We start from the raw sequence: 15,347 nt of genomic DNA, 5'->3' as shown, positions 1-15,347 counted from the left end.
GAAACGATATAAATACTTTATGAAACACTATGAGGGAGAGCGTAAACTGCATTTCAACTGATTTACATTTGAACTGATCACGTTCTTTCTTCACAAACCCAAACCGTCACTAGATCGGATTCACTGTTGTCGTCTTGATAACGTATCAATGGGGATTAAGCCGGATTCATCTGATCCCAAATCTGTGAGACGTTCTGTCGTGGCAACCCCCGTTGTTTGTTTTCTCGCGAGAAGCCACGAAGTTTCCGGTGTTGTGGATGTTCCTGGAAACATGGCGGCCAGCTTCCGCGGCCGTCCTATCCGGAGTCTTCGGATGCGAGGTAAGGATGAAAAAGCCGACTCGGTGCTTTCTTTATTAGTGGGATATTGCAAATATAGAGATTCTCAGGCAACTGATGACCTCGGCGTCTTCATCCTCAATGCTCACGGTGTGTGTTTTTGACAGGTCGGAATGACAGCGGGGAAGAGAACGTACCGCTGGATCTGACCAGAGGTAGGGTTGTTCACATCACACTGAAAGCGATTATTGTTCAATATGGACGGGGACGTTTTTTTCTTTCAAATACAAGCCATGCAAAGCCGAAGACAATACAGGGCACTTGTCATTTTCTCCTTTATGCCATTTAGTTTTTTACCGCTCTGTTTAGAGTAATAACATTGCTAGACACATCTGAATAACAGGCGTTCTTAAGCTAACTAACTAGCTGAGTTAGCGCTCGCTAGCTGCCACAGCTAACCACCCACGACGACATTGTTTTGATTGTAAGTCTGCAGGTTAGGCTGATAATAGGTCAAAGAGCCGTAATTGTTGCTCGTCTACCTTGTGAAATTCGCTTTTAATGTTGACAGTTGAGCAGCATTCAAACAGCACATGGTGTACAGAGGAGATCTGGTGCTACTGCATATTGTAGAAATGCACAGGCTCTTCTTTACGCTCCCTCTCTGCTTGTTTACATTGTACATACAGTATAATCTCTAGTTTTACTCCGTATGTATGTGTATTATCATGCATGCAACTGCTATTTATACTGAATGCACATGCAAATCAATTCCTAAGACGTTCTTAGCACGACTACCTGATAGGCGACGGCCAGCTAATGTATACTGGATGGAAAAATAAACTACAGTATATTTAATGTATTTGGGCCGCCTGACATGCTTTACATTTTTACGTCTTCAAACTCAAAGGCTAATACCTTTTCAAAAGCGAATTGCATTTGTTGACATATATTTGAGATTTGCTGCAAATGATTCAATATGTTGTTAATGATAGGTTGTATTTGTTTCTGGCATTCATAACCCGTTGGATTTAGGAACATGCCATGTTTATATTTGCTCAACTCAGCATGTCTCAAAAGGAGTAAGAAGAAGCAGATCTTATTTATTCCTACCCCTTTCTCACAGCTAATAATTCATTTCCATGATATCTTTTGACACTTACAATATACAACATTTTATGTATGGATCACAATTGAATAGTGTTGCACGACAATTTAAGCTTTTTTGTGGCACAATTAGATTCAAGTCTGAACTCTACCTGAAACTCCAAATATTTTAAATATAACTCCTGCTGGGAATCTACAATAACTACAATAACTTCTGCCTGAGCTTGTTTCATAAACAGCGAAGCAGAGCTCGGTTAAGGGCGAGGGAAGCAGAGAGTATAGCGCTTACAGCCACGCCCATAAGGAAACCCGCTCCTTTGTTGACATCACAAAAGAACAGTTTTGTAACGCCCTCTGACACAGAGTGTTTTGAGCCATCCCATACCTTTTTCAGGGCTCACTTCCAAATGCGCACACGTCTTTATCTGAAACTTTGGCATTGTTTAACACTAGACTACAACATTAGAACTACATTTATAAGTCAGAAAAGTGGAAAAAGCATAGTAGGGCCCTTTAAAACATTATTCTGATCTGGAAGGATAACCTCTTTTTTCACAGATTTCTTCTACAATTATCATTGAACTAGCATTTAATAGTGTTTATCTTTCATGATGGTCATGACAGTTAAACAGTCAATATTGGTGGGTGTTTCTCTGAACTTTTTATGCTTTATGCTTTGCTTTTTTTTGGCACGCAGCTGCTTGGCATAATAAGAGACATTAGGTCTAAAAAGTCAAGTAATTAACAATTGTGTCCCTGTTCTGCCGTCGACATGTTTTTACTAATTCTTGAGTTTATTGTTTGCGGACCAAAATTAAGTATTTTATTCATTTATGAGAGAGATTTCAGAACCACTAAATGTGTAACATGCAGTGTCATAAACAGAAGACTGCACACTGGCATTTCCCAGACAAAATGTAAGGATTTCATTTTGGTTTTACTACTGTTAGCGTATGGGCCTTCTATGCCTACTCATTCAACAAAGTCATGCAGCCATTTGTTAATGTTAAATAACTTACCATTTTAGATTACATAGTGGTAACATCTTGTTATATATATTCTTTAAATTTTACTCAAAAAGCAGATTGCCAGTAGTCCTGTGTGTACTCTAAAGAAACCGAGTAAGTGTTGTAGGAACGGGGATGAACCCCACATCTTAGCTCCAATGTGAGGTAAAGCTGTCTTGGCATTTTATTTACATTGCAGTATGCATGAAGTAGTCAAATGACCCCCAAACAAAACACATTTCCCTTCTGAGTTTGTCTTTTACTGTCTAGACTTTGTGTACACTGTACACACAATATCAAGGTTCGACCAGATAAACCAACTTCCTTCCTGAAACATATCAATTACAGTTCACTGACTGATATTATGACATTATGGCCTAATACTCGTATTGGTTACACTGTATTTTTTTGTCCTGCAGAACCATCAGAGAACTTGAGAGAAATCCTTCAGAATGTGGCCAAACCACACGGAGTCAGTAACATGCGTAAACTTGGCCACCTGAACAACTTTGTCAAGGTAATGCTCTCAACCCTTTTCATTCTGTTGCAGGAGTGGAGGACCACAATGTATTAATTTTAATAATAACATAGACTTCTCAGTTAATGAGTTTTAAGTTTGCATTTCTTTTAGTTTTTAGTTTAGTTTTAGTTCATAATTGTATCCCTTCGAACACAGAACAGTGTTAACAGTGGCGCAGGTGTGTGAGATGACACTAAAAACGCAGGACTGCTTATCAACAGATTTTGGAAAACATTTTCTTGAGGAGCTTAAGTTGCTTTTCCTTTGTTCGAATGTTTTAGTGTGTAATAAAAATATCCTCAACAATCTGTTCCTTTTATGAAAAACAGTAACAATAACAGAAATCCAAGTTCAAAAGGTCAACTTTAAAATGCCATCTGTGTTGAATTGACAGAACGGCTATTTTACCAATCCCAGCAAATATTTTCTTTGAAACATTTGCTGATATTGTGAGACGCCGCTGTAAAAGCTAATTCGAATACCAGTTGAGAACACACAGTATTTTGACTGACTACCGGTCTCTGTGCAGCCACTGTGCCCGGATTGGGTCTGATTTGTGAGTTTTAATTCATACAGCTTATTAATTGTCTTGTTTACAAGAAGACAGAGGGTAAATCCTCTGTGGCTGTCTGAATGTTTTTCTGTTTCGTCTGTTTCCTTAAAAGGGTTCTAGGACAGTGAGAGTGACCTAATCCCCCCGGAGATTGTCACATGCCCCTTTCACAGTCTCTTCTCCCCTCCTCCTGCCTGCTTGGGCTCTGACATCAGAGCTGGTTCAAAACAGCTCCCTATCGTCACCTCTCTGATTCCTCATCCCATCCTATCCTGCTACAGATTTCCCCCCATTCCTCTTGGAGACAATAGTGCTGCTTTTGTTTTTGGAGATTTTTGTTGCGCTCCAAAGAAAGGTTTCACTGGAAAAAGGACTTGTCCAGTTTACTTGAGTGGGTAGATAGTGCTAGATGTCTCATATCTTCTGTGTCTATGCAGTCAGTGCTATCAGTGTGACCTGCGTATTTACTAACCTTTATGTTCTTTTGGAAGTTAGCTCAGCCATCTACTGTATGTATGTTCTACCGTTGAAAGGGGCATCAAAGGGCTCATCTCTAAATACAGTAGTATAGTCTTCATCGATAAACATTGCAAGTAAATTGGGGCACAGAAATTGATGCCGTTTGCCGTTTGGGAAGCTGTTTGCTTGGATCTTCAATTAATTATGCTTATGTTGAATACTGTTGAGATATAAGATGGTATGTAAATGCCAAAGTGACTGTTAATAAAACGCATGTTCTGTCTGTGTTTTAGCTCCTCTGCAGCATTGGTCATCATGAGGAAATTTTTGGGTTTACATACGAAGAAATCATTGTTTGGTAAGTGCTGCCTTATGATTGTTTTCAATGGGCGGGGGAAAATTATGCAGTTTGATTATTTTTGTTTTGTGAAGAATCTTCAGAAAATACTGATCGATTAACAAAATGACTTTTTAAATATTTTTGTCATTTTTTGTTTCAATTCCCAGTCTGCGACTAGCTTTACTTAATGAGGCCAAGGAAGTGCGTGCTGCAGGGTTGCGGGCACTCCGCTACCTCATTCGAGACACCATTGTACTGCAGAAGGTCATCAGACTACAAGTGGATTATTTGATAGCCAGGTGAGACTGCTGAATTTGATTTAGTATTGTTTTTATTTATGAATTGTGGGGTGGGGGTTGTTTCTTTTACCCCTTTCACTCTTCATTGGCTTGATCATTTAAAATAATGGTTCATGCATGTTTTCTCTTACTGCCTTGCGTACCTGTGTTAAAAAGGCATTGTCATGTTATTTTTTTTAGGTGCATTGACATCCAGCAGAGCAACGAAGGGGAAAGGACGCAAGCTCTAAGACTAGTCAGAAAGGTAGATTTAGCCGTCTTCCACGACCATCCTGTATGTAATGAATTTGTAGGGTTGCTGTCATGTCACTGTAGGAATGTGCCTCTTGTACTTACTTAGCAGCCCTCTGCCAGCATATTACCATCACAAAGATCTTTGGGTTAGCAACATTGTCAGTGCATGGGTGATCGGCGCATTTTGCAGTCAAGGCTATTTATGGCTTTTTCTGTACTTTACTGTAAACCTTCTCCACACATTTACATGCACACACACACACACACACACCCAGGCCAGCTCTGTACTGAAGGGGTTGTTGGGTTTAGATGACACCATGTGATGTCGACGCTGGCCTACCACAAAAACATTTTTTCACATTTGAAAATTCACATAAACCATCAAACCATACATTATCTTGTTTCTCAAAAACAGTTTCACACTGGAAAATCTTTAAGGAAATTGACAAAACATTTGTACAACTTCTACCATTTTTTTCCCTCTGTAGATCATTACTGTCAATGCAATGCTTTTCCCCACCTCTGTTGCAAACTCTCTTATTGCTGTGGGGACTGATGGACTACAAGAGAGAGACCGAATGGTCCGTGCGGCCATCGCCATCATTTGTGAGCTAGGTATGGACTTGAGTATCACAGATGTAAAATGAGCGATAGTTTCAAAAGTACCCACTGAAAGATGAAAGCCTTGTAAATGCCTGATGAATCGAAATGAATATTCTCTATACTCTGAATTTTCTGTGGATTAATAAAAGTGTTTATCCTGGCCACAGTATCCATGCTTATTTGTTGTTTTCTATAGCCCTGAAGAACCCAGAGGTAGTTGCCAAGCGGGGAGGTCTCAGCACTATCTTGAAGAGTGTGATTGACTGTCAGCTGAGTCGCATCAATGAAGCTCTGATTACCACCATACTACATCTTCTCAACCACCCACGTACCCGTCAATACGTGCGCATCGATGTAGAGTTAGAGGTAAACCCACACACAAACACAAATAAAACAAACACACCCTTCAGAACAAGTGAATGAGCCAGTGTGGTAGGTGTCAGGATTAGCAGCCAGGGGTGAGCTTTCCCTTTTCTATGGCATTGAAAGTAGTCAAAGTAGTCGTATTTCCCCAAGACCTGCTTGTCTGTAAACAAACGTCTTGGACCAATGCATCTCGCCACAGTCAAATTTGTATGAACGTTTGAGAGGGATTCCACCTAATGTCTGAGAAGTACTGTAAATTGTTAACTTGGTAGAGGGTCAGCAAGTTTGCATGATCTTTTACAGTTGTTTCTTCTGTGTGTGTGTGTTCTGTCTTCTAGCAAATCCTCGCACCTTTCACAGATTTTCACTACCGTCACAACGCAGACATGGCTGACGGCCAACTCAAGTGAGTGAATGTGTGTTAAGTATAAAGGAGAAACAAATATTGTGTATTGTGAAAATGTAAGTATTGTGTCATTTCTGTTTATTGTTACTGTGTTCCTATCTTGGTCACTGGTGTGATGTGTTGAAGGGTTTGTGACACAACCATTATTGTAATTTAGGATGTAAATCAGGGAAAAAAAACATGAATATTCCTTAAGTTGTTCTGAAAGATTTTTTAATAATTTTTTATAATTCCTTCTCTTGATCTACCAGGTTTTCTTTAGCTCTGCTGATGTTCAAGTTTGCTTTTTTATTAATTTTTGTTAGCATTCAGAAAGATACTGTGTAGAACATGATTTTCTGTTTTAATGACTGTATGAATGTGTGATGCAGAGAGGACAAAGAGGCGCGTTTCTTATCGAGTAGAATGGCCATAGTGGCAGCTTTCCGTTCTTGGTCAGGTAAGGATGTAATTAAAATTTATGTAGGCTAAATTGCACATGAATGTATTTACTTGTTAAGTTGCTGTTTTTGAAGGCATTTTATTTTCTTAACAGGGATTATCAACCTATGCAAGGCTGGAAATTCCGGAATCCAATCTTTAATTGGGTTACTTTGCATACCAAATATGGAAGTTAGGGTGAGTGTTGCAAAACTGCAAACATTACACTACGGTACTGTATGTTCAGAAGTAAATATTTGATTTCAGCCTTGGTTAAGCACGTTTGTGAACTTGTTCATTGTCATTTGCTAACCTGGTATTTGCATTCGTGGATGGAGCGCCCAAAAAATATTTCCTAACAGAGTTTGAGTTTTTATCTTGGAAGGCAGCCAATACACTGACAGATGAAAGAAAATTTACAGAACCTGTCTTTGTATGAAAATTGATAAACCATTTCCTGTCTTTATTGGCAATGTAATAGACTACTTACTTGATGGCTGCCTCCTGGACTTGGGATCAATAAATTACACAGCAGGCATATTTTAATCCTTTCAAATGTGTGCTATATCTTTTGCAGAAAGGCTTGTTGGAGGTGTTATACGAGATATTCAGGCTCCCTGTGCCCATCGTAACCCAAGACTTCACTGAGGCTCTTTTAAGTGTTGGTAAGTAACCTTGTGTTGTCTTAATCTTTTATCTTCACACAATAGCTGATGCATCCCAGAAAACATTTGGGAAGATTGACAAGTTCAATGGCTGGCCCTCTGCTCTTATCTCCTCCAACCTGGAAATCATATGGTGACATAATGGCATACATGTTCTGAATATTGAAAACAAACGATTGATTCCATAATTGATTTACATATTAAGGCAAATAACTAGGTCGATTAATCTGGAGCTTGTTATTTTGATTGATTGAGTAGGCCCTAGACTAGGGTCGGCAACCTTCATCATCAAAATAACCAGTTTGCCTGCTCTTCCAGTAAAGAAAAGTACTCTCAATAGAATTAAACAAATGGAAGTGCAGAGTGCAAATTATTAAAACACAGAGCTATGTAGGCTTTTTGAGTCGTTCCCGTATTTGTGTAAATAATATATATTAAAAAGAACAAAAAACAAGACACAGTTCATATATTTGCATATCAGTGCTGTCTGCTCATTATCGTTTACATCACTTGACTCATCACAGGTAATTTAATATGCTTGTGCTGAATTATCATCAATTTGCCTACTGATGATGTTTGTTGACATTCTATTAATCCCGTCCTTGACTGTATTTGCAGAGAAAGGGATTTCTTGAATGTCAGAAATAATTTCCTGTTTATTTTATAATTGGAAGAATAGATGGTTTGATATTTTTAGGAACAATTCTTTCATGTATTTTTCATCTGGGAACGGCTTCCCCTTCCTTACGATTTCAGTTGCAGTCACAACACTTGCAGCTGCAGTTGTGTTTGGAGCATCACCCACTTCTACAACATATGTTTGGTCTGTTTAACCTTTTGTAGTACGTAGTTCTGAAATTGCTCTATTAAACCCATCTGCAGTTCTTTTACTTTTCAGACAGTACTTTTCAGACAAATCTGAGTCCTTGCATTGAAAATGTATTTTTTAAATTCAAATAAAATAAGTCTATATTTTAGACACAGTACAATTCATTCTTTTAATTCTTCTCTATCAGACCCTGCCAGGTTCCAGGATACATGGAGACTCTCAGATGGGTTTGTTGCTGCTGAAGCCAAACTTGTTCTGCCCCACCGGGCTCGCTCACGGTAACAGATATAAAAAGTTGATTATTTTTTTGGACTAAGATTTTGTCTTAGCCTTTACATTATTTTTTTTTCTTTTTTTTGTTGAACAGACCCGATTTGATGGACAACTACTTAGCATTTGTGCTGTCTGCCTTCATCACCAGTGGACTGCTTGAGGTGAGCCATAGCTAATAGCATTTATTTAGCTAATAGCATTTAATCCATTCATGGTTGTTCGTGTATTTGTAACAGTGCTTTTTCTTAAAGGGGACTTATTATGCAAATGTTTTGTATTGAGTTGTGGACTCCCATGCAGCAGCTACACACAATAACCAGCATATAAAGCTTTCTAGAGCTTCCAGAATCTGCACCTATTCTAGCTGTATTTCTTGGATTTCGTGCTCTCAGTTGAAATAGTCTGTTTTAATTTATTCCACCCGCCCATAATAGGTCCCCTTTAAATTTGATAAAGTTATGATATATCAGGTTCAGTGCCGTTCAAAACAGTTAAGATTCTTTTTGATTTGGCTTAATGATAGAACATGAATGTTTTGTTAAACAGTTTTTTTGGTACATACAGTATCATTTCTATACACCCTTGTTTATCATGGTTAATTAGTTAAATTTTTTAATTGGAATGGAATTGAATTTTTGCGAGGTAGGATACCTAACTTACAAATAGATGATTTTTGCAGTTGGTAATGGTTTATTTTTATTTAAAAGTGCACACAATTTACAATGGAATGTAATGGAGTAGTTAGGTCTAGTTAGGAGAGTTTTCTGGACAGTACACTGCGGTGGCAGTTGTCTTGTCAATGTAACGTTACTGACACCTAGTGACCAAAGTAGAATGTCCCGATCCACATTTTTTGGCTTCTGATCCGGCCCATTTTTTGTAGTCTTGAATATGGTTATGAAAGTAGCTTTTAATGCAACTAAAGTAAAGCTGAAAATACTTTATTACACATCATGACCAACAATATTGTGTGGCTTTTTGTAACACACCTCTGTGAGTCAGTGTCTGTGACTCATCCAAGATAAAATTTCAACAGATTTTGATGTGGCAAGGGACAATAAGCAATTGCAAGTTACTTGGTGGAGATGGGCTGTGGTTGTCTATGACCATGTGTTTCTAATTTTTATTCTCCATCTCATCCCTGCATACTTATTGGTTTTCTACATGGAGAAATTTTGTTTGGTTCACCATTGTTGTTGAGGTTATTATGAAAAAGTTTTTGAATATTTCGATTAAACCATAACCCCTCATTACATTTCAGGGTCTTGTAGAAGTGGTGACAAGCAATGATGATCAGCTTGCAGTCAGAGCCACCATTATCTTGGGCGAGCTTCTACATATGGTAATAAAAATATTTTCTTTTCCTAAGTCGGTAATAGCTGTTTGTCTGTACTGACAGTTTTTTTTAAATACACAGTACTACACTGTATATATAATCAAGGCTTTTCCCTCCACCTGTCTCTCCTATGTTTAGGCAAACACCATCCTTCCACACACTCACAGTCACCACCTGCACTGCCTACCCACCCTCATCAACATGGCTGCCTCCTTTGACATCCCACAGGAAAAACGACTGTGAGTGGATTCATACTTTAAACACTTGTACGCTTGTAACAGTGAGCTGGACTAAAATCATGATTCGAGATAATCATTTGTTCCAGTCGGGCAAGTGCAGCTGTCAACAACCTGAAGCGTTTCCACGAGAGAAAGAAGAAAGGCCTGAAACCACATAGTCTCTATCTGGACCACATTATCCGCAAGTCTGTGTCCTCACATAGCCGCAGAGAGTCACACTCTCGGGTACAAAGGGACATCTATGTCATAAAGGTACACTACTAATGGATGTCGTTGATCTCCCCCTTTACCACAGCAACACACAGTGGGGGTTCTAACAAACCGAAGTGCTGTGTTAATTTACTGATGATTAAGGTCAAATGATCATGCAATAAAGCTAATGTCTGTCATTGGCAAATGTTGAAAAAATAATTTAGTTAAGTATAGTTTTTACTTAAAGGGGACTCTTAAGTGCTTTTTCCACATTTATCACCTATAAATATTGTTAAATGTTGTATTTTTGTGTTAAACTATACCAAAGTTTCAGATATTGAGGTTTGCACATTTGGAAGTGAGCCCTGAAAGAAGTGGTTGTTTGTGTAGCAATTATAGAGTGTGCATACAGGGAGTGTATACAGCTGTATGCATGCAAATTACAATCTCACCAATCTCACACACACACAAAAAAAAAAGAACAGCTACTAGTAGCTCCTTACCACTATTCAAGAGTAACTATCCAGGGTTTATTCATATATTAGCAACTCCTGTACAGACATAATTAGAAAGTGGGGTTCCACAGTAGTCCAGAAGTCCTTCAGAGCACTTGGGGGAGTGACCAAACACAATGGAGTGGGCGTGCCTGGAGGCGGGCTGTGAGTGAAATAAAATTTGGAAATGCAGCTGGAATAGCTTTCTGTGCGGGTTATTATGTGTCGCTACTCTGTAGGAGTCCACAATTCAATACAAATAGCAGAAAATAAGCATAATGAGTCCCCTTTAAATTTTGTATTTCAGAATTATGACACAATTGAAGTCTTTGTGCTTTATTTGTACAGGTAGGCACGGTATATAAAATCAATAATAATCAATAATTTGTTTTCCCCTGTGTTTAGGACACAGAGGAAGCACTGATGATGAATTTGAGAGACAGTCACATTCTCAACCACAAGCAGAACCTAGAGTGGAACTGGTTGCTTATTGGCACTATCCTTAAGGTCAGGCAACTCATACTGCACCACAGACTCTCCAGATCTCTCCAACACACGCGCGCACTGTTTTCATTGTTGGATCTTTATAGTAATTAAATGCACTTCTTATCCTTCTAGTGGCCGCATGTAAATCTCAGGAATAACAAAGACGAACAGATGCACAAGTAAGACCTCTTTACAACACATAAACCAACATGACCTTGATATACCCCTGGTTCTGACAACTGCACTTGTTATTGAATGTGATGCAGGTTTGTGCGGAGGTTGCTGTACTTTTACAAGCCCAGCAGTAAATTGTACGCAGGGCTGGCCCTGGATCACCTCAAAGCAAGACAACTCACTGTGGTTGGATGCCAATTTGTTGAGTTCCTCATGGACTCAGATGAGGTTGGGAGAATGCAGAAAGACTCATCATTTTCATTGTTGGGGTTCTTATGTACTTTTCTAACTTGCCTTGCCTATATATCGCTATCTCTTTTGGCTTATACTATTTTCTAGGATGGCCAAGGTTACTTGGAGGACCTGGTGAAAGATATGGTATCGTGGCTATCTTCTTCTGCAGGCCTAAAGCCTGAGCGCTGCCTGCAGAGTAATGGCCTGCTCACCACACTTAGCCAACACTACTTTCTCTTCCTGGGGACACTCTCTGCACACCCTCAGGGAGTCAAACTATTGGAGAAATGTGGCCTGTTTCAGTGGTGAGTGTACAGAAACAAGCTCACAGCTTTTCTGAATTTTACACAACACTTTATGTGCTGTTTTTGCAGCCTGCTGAATCTATGCTCAGTGAAGAACCAAGATGCTGTGCTAAAACTTGCTGTAGCCACACTGGACTACAGCAGAGATGGTCTGGCAAGGGTGATCCTCTCAAAGATACTCACCGCTGCTACTGATGTAAGGCAACAAGCTCAACATTGGGTTGTTTTAATAATGATTCAAATTCATGGTTGCCAATATGATTCAAAGATGATATTGGTTTGTGTAGAACGGTACGATCCAAAATGATTCTGTAACTTTTTAGCCAAAAATTCAACCAGTCCAACTGTGAAATAAATACCTGGATACAGGACAGTGCAGGCGAAGTTTCCTAGATTCCTATTGTTTTTTGTAATGGGATCGGGCATAAATTAATTATGATTATAAAACAAACAAGTAAACAACAATTAATGGGAAATGTATTCACGTTTTATTTGAATCAAGTGCAACAAACACTTCAGGTTGACATGATGCAGTTTGTTTTTTAAGACTAATAAATATTACATTTCATTACATTTCTTTGTGGTAAGCAGGAACAAATCCCAACTTTACTACGTGCAAGAGAACAAAAGTTGTATATAACAAATCATAGAAAAATTGTTCAGTAATTGAAATGATTCACTTTGTCCTCTCCTGTGTTTTTTTTTTTGGGAGCAGACCTGCAGACTGTATGCCACCAAGCATCTCCGTGTACTGCTGCGAGCAGGTGTGGAGTTCTTTAGCAGCTGGGGCATGGAGCTGTTGGTCACACAGCTCCACGACCATAGCAAAGCTGTATCCATGGAGGCCCTCGACATTCTGGATGAGGCCTGTGAGGACAAGGTAACCACGGAGAGAGACACACACTCTGCATATTTTCAAATAGTAAACAATCATATCATACACTGAGATATGTGTAATTATTATTTGATGCAATGAATGGTCAGTGGTGTTCAATTAGTTAGTCATATTAGCATTGCTTCATTTGCAAGAAGATGTTTTTCAGAAAGATTATATTTTAGTCATGATACATTTTAAAATGAATTCTGCAAGTAAACATTGTGAAAACATAATTTTACTGGAAAAGTATGCATTTTCTTTTAAATTTCTAACAGGTTAAAAGGAAATTAATGAATTACTTGCTGTACAGTAATTTCATATTCAAAATATATGTGAAATACTTGCTGACTTGTTTTGTGGTGGACAGGCCAATCTTCATGCGCTAATTCAGCTGAAACCTGCTTTGTCCCACCTGGGAGACAAAGGCCTCTTGCTGCTCCTCAGGTTAGTGATTCCTTTATGTCCAGAGGTTTCATTGTGTTCGCAACATCATCATCGTTTGTGTTTACACATAAACAAGCTATGTTTTATGTTGACTGCAGGTTCCTGTCCATACCTAAAGGTTTCTCATACCTCAACGAGAGGGGTTATGTCAGCAAACAGCTTGATAAATGGCAGAAGGTACAAGAAGTTGATTTCGCTGTTCTAGCATTTCAGAACCAGATCATTTTATAAAGTGTTAAATTGCATTGCAAAACAAGAATACATGCCTTTTGAATTGCAGGAATACAACTTAAAATATGTGGACCTGATTGAGGAGCAGCTCAACGAAGCACTAACAACCTATCGCAAACCTGTTGATGGAGATAACTATGTCAGACGCAGCAACCAAAGGTGAGAGGCCAGTTTTGCTGTTCATCTCCAGCTTAAATCTACTTAAACCTAATTTCACTGATTTGTCTCCAGGTTACAAAGACCAAATGTCTTTCTCCCTGTGCACTTGTATGGGCAGCTAGTCCATGATAAGACAGGCTGCCATCTTTTGGAGGCTCAGGTAACTGCACTCGAAATTGAATTTTAAGCTGTAACACCTGACTTTTTACAATTTACCATATCTGTTTTTGGTTGCAGTTCATTGTTTATGCAGATTTATGATTTACTCTTTGTTTCACTTTTTTCTTTGCCTGTCTACAGAGTATAGTTCCTGACCTCAGCTACACGGTTCGCTCCCCGATGCTGGACACCTGGGAGGGCATCAAACAGCTGAAGGCTGCTCTTTGGGCTCTGGTTAGCAACGCTATTTATCAGTTTATGTATTTTAGGAATGGCTTCTGTGCATTCATTTTACAAACGTAGTGATGGTAATACTTAAAGTCCTGGGTACAGCATGCAAACAGCTCCAGTGACATAAACAATACTAAAAGGCTAAATATTTATTTTTTGTCAATATTTTATGATAATTTAAACATATTTTTGAGACCTTTTATTGTAATTACATATTCCTGGAACTAACGTCTGTGATGGTATTTGTTGTTTTATTTTATATCCATTCAGGGCAACATTGGCTCCTCAAACTGGGGCCTGAATCTCCTCCATGAGGAGAATGTCATCCCTGACATCCTTGCATTAGCTCAGCAGTGTGAGGTGTTGTCAGTACGAGGGTAAGGCCTTTTTTATGATAATAAAATAAAATGATAAAATAAGGGTGTCACAGATGTGACAAGATTTCTCGTTCGGAGAACTGCTGTTTCACGAGAACAGAGCATCCACAAGCCAAGCACAACTTTGGACTGTGGCATTGCTACTATGAATGATAAGAAACGTAATATAGCAGTGCCGTGTGTAAGGCACGATTGAAAGTGCACATTAAGTTCTTTAGGCACATCTTGAAATCGAACCCGCCTCGTTGTTCACAGCGTCAGCGAGGGATAGACATCAGCTGCTTGCTACTTGTTGATGTTCAAGCAGGTTCTGTAGTAATTCAACGCTTGATCAATTTTACTTGAGATTTTCAGATCAACCCAAGTAGGTGTTCGAACCTGTCTGTACCTTCAATGACCAAGCGGTTCTATTGAAGCTCATTGCATTTCGCTTAGCGCCAAGTACCGGCGATCACCAGTTCCGTTTCATAACACATCATACAAACATCACAAACTATTGCAGCTTTCAGCCAGTGAAGGCGTGCCAAACCCAAAGCAAACATGTCTGTTGTGTGGAACTTGTGTGCCGTCTGTGAGTGATATAAATTTTGCACCCTGCAAAACATGCCATGAAAAATATGTTTTGGTAGCACATTAAATAGTTGTAAATCCCTAGCTTATATAAGTGTTTTTGCATCATGCATTTATTGTGTAATTAAATACAGCATGTGTATTAATATTAACAATCTGTTTGTATCCACAGTACATGTGTTTATGTGTTGGGAGTGATCTCCAAGACCAGGCAGGGGTGTGAGCTGCTAAAGCAGTACGGTTGGGATGCAGTCAGGCACAGCCGCAGGACGTTGTGGCCAGTCACTCCAGATGAAGTCGAAACACAGATAACCTCAGAACTCTCGTCGGTGCCAAGCACGCTCAGTCTCAACTCTGAATCCACCAGCTCCCGCCATAACAGTGAGAGCGAGTCTCAACCAAGTGCGTAGGACTTTTTGCACTGTTGATTTATTGGAGGATTAGATTAGACTACCTGTTGTTTATTGATATTTTAGAATT

The 15,347-nt window shown here is 39.1% G+C and overlaps 1 protein-coding gene across 4 annotated transcripts in view; it reads left to right on the top strand.

Moving 5' to 3' along the window:
- The first annotated feature begins 241 nt into the window (after positions 1-241).
- Positions 242-15,347, top strand: part of LOC131127680 (rapamycin-insensitive companion of mTOR-like) — a 22,351-nt gene continuing 7,245 nt past the window's right edge. For all 4 annotated transcript variants that reach the window (XM_058069803.2, XM_058069802.2, XM_058069805.2 and 1 more), the window contains exons 1-30: positions 242-320; positions 446-493; positions 2,812-2,909; positions 4,218-4,282; positions 4,432-4,563; positions 4,744-4,807; positions 5,286-5,412; positions 5,597-5,766; positions 6,105-6,172; positions 6,544-6,611; positions 6,708-6,790; positions 7,170-7,257; positions 8,274-8,364; positions 8,454-8,520; positions 9,621-9,701; positions 9,834-9,934; positions 10,021-10,186; positions 11,026-11,127; positions 11,239-11,285; positions 11,373-11,508; positions 11,620-11,819; positions 11,889-12,015; positions 12,535-12,699; positions 13,064-13,140; positions 13,239-13,317; positions 13,421-13,530; positions 13,603-13,690; positions 13,831-13,923; positions 14,191-14,297; positions 15,040-15,269. In XM_058069803.2, coding sequence (XP_057925786.2) covers positions 272-320; positions 446-493; positions 2,812-2,909; positions 4,218-4,282; positions 4,432-4,563; positions 4,744-4,807; positions 5,286-5,412; positions 5,597-5,766; positions 6,105-6,172; positions 6,544-6,611; positions 6,708-6,790; positions 7,170-7,257; positions 8,274-8,364; positions 8,454-8,520; positions 9,621-9,701; positions 9,834-9,934; positions 10,021-10,186; positions 11,026-11,127; positions 11,239-11,285; positions 11,373-11,508; positions 11,620-11,819; positions 11,889-12,015; positions 12,535-12,699; positions 13,064-13,140; positions 13,239-13,317; positions 13,421-13,530; positions 13,603-13,690; positions 13,831-13,923; positions 14,191-14,297; positions 15,040-15,269 — 3,127 coding nt within the window. In that variant the 5' untranslated portion in view covers positions 242-271. The remainder of the gene's footprint in view (positions 321-445; positions 494-2,811; positions 2,910-4,217; positions 4,283-4,431; positions 4,564-4,743; positions 4,808-5,285; positions 5,413-5,596; positions 5,767-6,104; positions 6,173-6,543; positions 6,612-6,707; positions 6,791-7,169; positions 7,258-8,273; positions 8,365-8,453; positions 8,521-9,620; positions 9,702-9,833; positions 9,935-10,020; positions 10,187-11,025; positions 11,128-11,238; positions 11,286-11,372; positions 11,509-11,619; positions 11,820-11,888; positions 12,016-12,534; positions 12,700-13,063; positions 13,141-13,238; positions 13,318-13,420; positions 13,531-13,602; positions 13,691-13,830; positions 13,924-14,190; positions 14,298-15,039; positions 15,270-15,347) is intronic.

The sequence above is a fragment of the Doryrhamphus excisus genome, linkage group LG3, assembly GCF_037039965.1.
Source record: "Doryrhamphus excisus strain RoL-2023G ecotype Guam linkage group LG3, RoL_Dexc_Guam_v1.1, whole genome shotgun sequence".
Taxonomy (NCBI): Eukaryota; Metazoa; Chordata; class Actinopteri; order Syngnathiformes; family Syngnathidae; genus Doryrhamphus; species Doryrhamphus excisus.
This window is presented reverse-complemented; position numbering and strand designations above follow the sequence as displayed.